The sequence below is a fragment of the Hippocampus bargibanti genome, linkage group LG12 (assembly GCF_051943395.1).
Source record: "Hippocampus bargibanti isolate YZ-2025 linkage group LG12, ASM5194339v1, whole genome shotgun sequence".
NCBI lineage: Eukaryota > Metazoa > Chordata > Actinopteri > Syngnathiformes > Syngnathidae > Hippocampus > Hippocampus bargibanti.
The window spans coordinates 10,210,471-10,216,470 of NC_142745.1; the positions used below are offsets into that span (position 1 = coordinate 10,210,471).

The 6,000-nt window shown below is 37.5% G+C and overlaps 1 protein-coding gene across 2 annotated transcripts in view; it reads left to right on the forward strand.

Moving 5' to 3' along the window:
- Positions 1-3,667, forward strand: part of pax7a (paired box 7a) — a 74,327-nt gene extending 70,660 nt beyond the window's left edge. For both annotated transcript variants that reach the window (XM_089009707.1, XM_089009709.1), the window contains exon 9: positions 1,595-3,667. In XM_089009707.1, coding sequence (XP_088865833.1) covers positions 1,595-1,710 — 116 coding nt within the window. In that variant the 3' untranslated portion in view covers positions 1,711-3,667. The remainder of the gene's footprint in view (positions 1-1,594) is intronic.
- Positions 3,668-6,000: the final 2,333 nt, after the last annotated feature.

Below are 6,000 nucleotides of genomic sequence, written 5' to 3' on the forward strand. Positions count from 1 at the left end.
TGCTAACATGAACACCTACAATACACTGTCTGTCAGAAAAGAATCTGTTTTAAATTGAATTAAAAATTTGTGATAGACTTCATATAAGATGGGATTGATAAGAGGGTGTATTCATAGTTGTAAAAAAATAAATTTAATTAAATAAAAAGTTCAACATATATTGTTGACAGCAATGACATTGTCCGAAATTGTTTTAATGTCCTCAATCAATACAGTATACTGCGTGTGAATACCCCCCGACCCACCGCCATGTGTCCATTTGACAAGTGGTAATGAATTACGTTGGCCTCAAATGATGACGGAAGAAGAATCATTGATGGGCTGACGAGCCCCCCAATAAAGAATGATAAACGCTAAACGATACACGATACACGGTAACCAATAACCAACAATAAATAATAATAAATAATAAATAACCAACAATAAATAACCAACAAGACTACTTATACTACTCCTCTTCTTTTCCTTTCGGCTTTTCCCTTCAAGGGGTCACCACAGCAAATCAGTGTCCTCCATCTTTACAGGTTTGATCCGCATGTTTGTTTTGGCCAAGCTTTTACGTCGGATGCCCTTACTGACACAACCCTCTGTATTTATCCAGGCTTGGGACCGGCACAAGAAGACATATGTCCCTTTGTGGCTACAGAACAAGCAACTCGCTCACTAATAATAATAATAATAATAATTGAGCATTTTATTTTATTTTTAAGCACCTTTCAAACCTCTCAAGGGCACTTTACAATCACAAAACAAGCACATAAATAAAACCACAGATATAACTATAAATTACAAATTATAAAATGTCATATTATTAAATAAATAAGTCGATTAATTAAGTTAAATGATGAAAAGTAGACTGGTATATTACCAAAAAAAATGGAAGCATTTTTAAAAATGTCTAATACTTTACAAAAGCCATGAGAAATTTATTGAATCTTCTAAAACTACAACCATTATAAAAATTAATTAATAAAATAATTGCAAGTAAATAAATAATATAAAATAAATGAAACACATTTTACTGCAATGTGGATATTGTATGTTAATGAGACAGATTTTTAAAAATTGCCACAGAAATTTTCTAAATACTTTTATGAAATAAAATCCTTAAATTATGAGAAAAATATCTTCTTCTACTTCTTTCTGTCCTTTCCTCTTCCTTTCAAAACTTGAAATGAAATGTGAATTTCTCCACTGCGAAACGAATAAAGGCACATCCAATCCAATAAAAAAAAAAAACGAATAATTATACAAGATTGTATATATATATATATATATATATATATATATATATATATATATATATATATATATATATATATATATATATATATATATATATATATATATATATATATAAGAATATAAGATAAGAAGCGAAAGGTCCGACCCCTTCAAAAAAGTACAGATGACGGTTGAAGAAACCTTTTCATCGATACAAGATTGTGGAAAAAATGTGTACCATTTTTGTTGAATTGATTAAAAAAATCGGATAATTCAAGTCCAATTTCAGTTGCACCCCTACTCTGCTTTGTTGTGCCCCACCAACTGTGTATTCAAAGAAGTTGGCCTATCTTTGTGTTTTTTTTACAAGCTGCCGTGGACTACCTGGCCAAGAACGTGAGTTTGTCCACCCAGAGGAGGATGAAACTGGGTGACCACTCGGCCGTGCTGGGACTACTGCAGGTGGAGACGGGACAGGCCTATTGAAGTTCGTCTCCCACACAAGTGTCCCCGCCCCCCTTCCTTCCAAGGGCGGCACCCCAATCGACAAACACCTTGGAGCCACTTTGATGACTTTGATGTTGATAATAGTTAACAATCTCATTTCAACTACTTCTCTGCTTTTTTCATACTGTTAATATTATTGTTGCTGTATGAATGTTGTTAATATGATGTTCTTTGATTACACGAGGAAGAGGAGGAGGATTGTTTACCCCGATAGCCCAAGCTCCATTTTTTTTTCATCTTTTTTTTGGGTGGGGGGGGGGGGGGGGTGGAGGTGTTCATTGACCTTCCCACTTTCATATCCATCATGACATTCCAAAAGCACTTGGCCACTCTGTGGGGAGTCTGGCTTGAGGGAAATTTGCAGGGAATTTCAAGCAGTGTTTCGGCGGCCAATAGTGGCCGCCTCCCCCAGCCCCCTCTTTCTACCCCCCCCCCCCCCCATCCCATTCTTAGCTGCATTCCATGGGGAAGAGGGGTTTTGTTTGGGTGGAAAAACAATTGGGGAAATGAATGTATTTTGCTTGGAAATATGGAAGCCAGACCCCATTACACTAAATCCCATCTGCCCGTTGTTATTAAATCACAGCAATTTACAACTAGGCACGTTCACTAAGACATACATTCCATCCAAAACATTCCCCCCAAAAAAAACATTCCAACACTTCCGACTTTGAAAAGAGTCAACAAGAGAAACAATTCATTTTTTTTACAACAATGAAGTCAACATAAATAGTCATCCTTAAAGGACAACCGACACCATTTTTTTGTTTCCTAACTGACATCAGAAAAACGTTTAGAGCATAAAATACCCAACACACACAGGCTAATATTTTTGGTCAAATGCAAAACACCAATAAAAATGACAAATATTTTTTGCATCGGAATATAACAAGAAAAAAAAGACTTTTCTGTTGTAATTATACAACCAAAAAAAGGAAGTTTGCAATGTCACAAAACTAAAACTGGAACAGGAGGGAAAAAATACATAAAAAGGATTTCGTTTTACAGTTTTACTCATAACTTGATAAAAATAAAACAATGAACAAAACTCATGTGAATATCACATTAGCGTGACCAATTTGTCCATTTTATCGCTGACGTCCGATGTACAAAAAAAGCCTTCATCTGTCATCATGAGGACCACCTGTTTTACCTCGTGTCATTTTATCTTTTTTTAGGGGGAGGTCAAACCTTTCAAACGTGTACATAGTCTCTTTGTTTCTAAAGACTATGTTTTATACTAAAACAAAACTTTCCCTTTCACCTTGACTGTCTGCTGGCTTTTTTTCTTGATCTGGATATTTAATTGCATTTTATTCCCGCTTTGGGATTGAAGAATGTGTCAAGACTTTGGAATTCATTCCACTGGAAATGCGGTCCAAATGAAAGGACCAAAAAAACTGCTCATATGGACCCCGACGGAGCACTTGACGGAGCTTTTTACTGGCTGGCCAGATAGGACTGGACCATTTTATCATGTTTACGCGCACTCTGCTCAACAACTGCAACGCAACATAAACAAAAGTGGAGTGAAGTTGGATTGGTACTCACCGAATCACCTGCTTCTTCCTGTGAACCTGTGAATACATAAAAAAAAGAAGAAAAAAGATAAGAAAAAAATGAATTAGAGTCGTCTTTAGTGTATCAAACTCATTTCTAACTCTCAATAAACATTTGGATATTTAAAACGTCTTATTCCTCCCCGACGCCACAGATGCGCCGAATTAACCAGTTTAGTTGCTTTCTGAGTTCCTGCTTTTTTTGTTTGGCATGTGTGCGTGTGTGTATGTGTGTATATTATCATGGTATAATTTATTCTGCTCTATGAATATTAGACTAGTGGGAAAAACATGTATTGGTATTTACAACCTTCAGCCTGTGGGTGTGTTTACTGTAACACTGGCGTAACTGTCATCAAATAAAGATCCCCATTCAAATCAAACTGCAACTGTGTTTGACATTTACCTCAAAAGTTTGTGTGTGTAATAATGTGTATGATTGTGTTTCATGAAAACCTTGGCATTTGAGTGGACACATTTTCGCACATCGTCTGGCAGTGAATGAGTTAAGCGATATATACATATACACACACACACACACACACACACACACACACACACACACACACACACACACACACACACACACACACACACACACACACACACATATATATATACATACATACATACATACATACATACATACATACACACACACACATATAATATATGTGTGTGTATATACACACACACACACACACACACACACACACACACATGTCTTTCATCAGGAAAACAAGAGTTAATTCCTAATTCCTATTATATGGGGCTGGAGTTATCTGAGCTTGAAATGGGGGCGGCTGTACAAAAGGAAAATGCTGCCCTCTCGTGGGAGGGAAAAACATTGCCAGAAGTCTGACTAGGGGCAATAAATTTGGGAATAACAGTGAATGGGTTAATTAAAGTCTAGCCAACATCAATTGAAAAACAGTCATGCAAAGTTTTCATTTCCAGGCAAAAGTAGTGCTAAAAACAATTTTACACCGACAAAATTGCTAGATCAGGTTTGTGATATACATCTTTTCATGACGATCAGGTCATACGTTTATACAAAAATGAAATTGCAAGTGAGGGGTCATGGGCGGGTGGTGACAATTTAACTATAATGCTTTCATGATAATATTGTGTCTGATATGACAACAGAAGTGACTCATTGAAACGATGACAAGTAAATAAGTGCGTTGGACCGCACGCTGCGTTTTGCTGTGCGTTCAAGAACATCGTCCACAGTGGCGCACAGCTGTAGGATGTCAGTCAGCGTGTAACCACAAGAATGTTCTCCACAAATCTGTCTGCTATGCTGTCAATGCAAACGCGTCTTATGTTGCATGTTCAACATCTGAGATCACGTGTTGTTTATTTTATCGCCATCGCTCCTTGTCGCCCGCATCACACATCATCCTTCAAGTGCTCTTAGCTCTCCGTTATCTAATTAATCATGATTAGAATCGTGTACTGATGAGTCCAAATCGGGTTGGGATTGCTGGATGAGAGAAAATAATTCAACTCGTGTTGTTGTTCATTTGCACTCTAATGGTAGAGAGCAAAGGCAATCACGGGAAGGAACAACACTTTATAGGAGATGAGAAATCTAATATAGGAAATACTTATCGAAATAAACCCGCGTCGCTCATCTACCAAAGAGAATATTACTCTATTCAAATTATTATCTTTGTTTTCTTGACTTGAATTTTGAACAGCCATAAATATGTTTCCCAGCTTGTTAGAAGTGTCTATTTATTATTGAAGGAGCCATGTTTGGTCTAAAGTCATTAAAATGGCTAAACATATTTTTTTTAAAGAATTAAATTGTAATCATATCTGGAAGAACTAAAAAAGATAAAAACTAAAATGAAGCCTTTATTCGCCCCCTCTCCCCCCAAAAAAAGAAAAAGACCATCGTCTGGAAGAAAGAAACTTTTAGCCGAAATTAAGCACACGTAGGCATAATGCGTGAGCATGAAGGACTGCTGATGAGCTCCTATGAAGTTTGAGAGCGCCGATGCGTATGTGGACCTGTCGCGGCTTGGAATTGAAGCGGATTTCCGTGGGACAGGAGATGTGAGGCAATCTCTTTACATCAATTGATGCGACAGCTTCATGTTTGCGTTCAAAAGTTAGCTTGTAGCAGACGTGCACATTCCACCATGATGCCCCTGATCCATTGGTGAAAATGAGACTTTTATCCTCTCCTCTTTCATCCAGAACTGCTTCATACAATAAAAAGGATGCAGAAAGTGCATAAGATTTAATGAATGTCTGTCTTTTGTGCTGTGTCACATTATTTGTTATTTCATTTTTTGTTGTTGTTGTTATGATGTTAAGATGGCGCCGCGAGATTGACTCCCTTTACAGCAGCTCCAATGTTTTGATTTTGTCACGGTTTGCAAGGTGGAGATGGTGGTTGTGGACCCCCAAAAAGCAGGCAGGAGGGAGCAGCAGGATGGATTGACAAATTGTATTAAAATAAAGTCAGCAGGAACAAAATCTAAAACATCAAAGTCAGCCGAACAGAAAAGTACAAAGTATCAAAGAAAACCCAGAGTAAAAGTCTCCCAAGATGAAACAAATCTGACAGGGTGTAGCAAACACATACACAGCATACAATGACCCGACACCGAATGGTCGTGCCAGGAGTCCTTTTAACTGCCACTGATGGAGATGACCAACACCTGAGCAACTGAGGGCGGGGCCGAAAGCAACACCC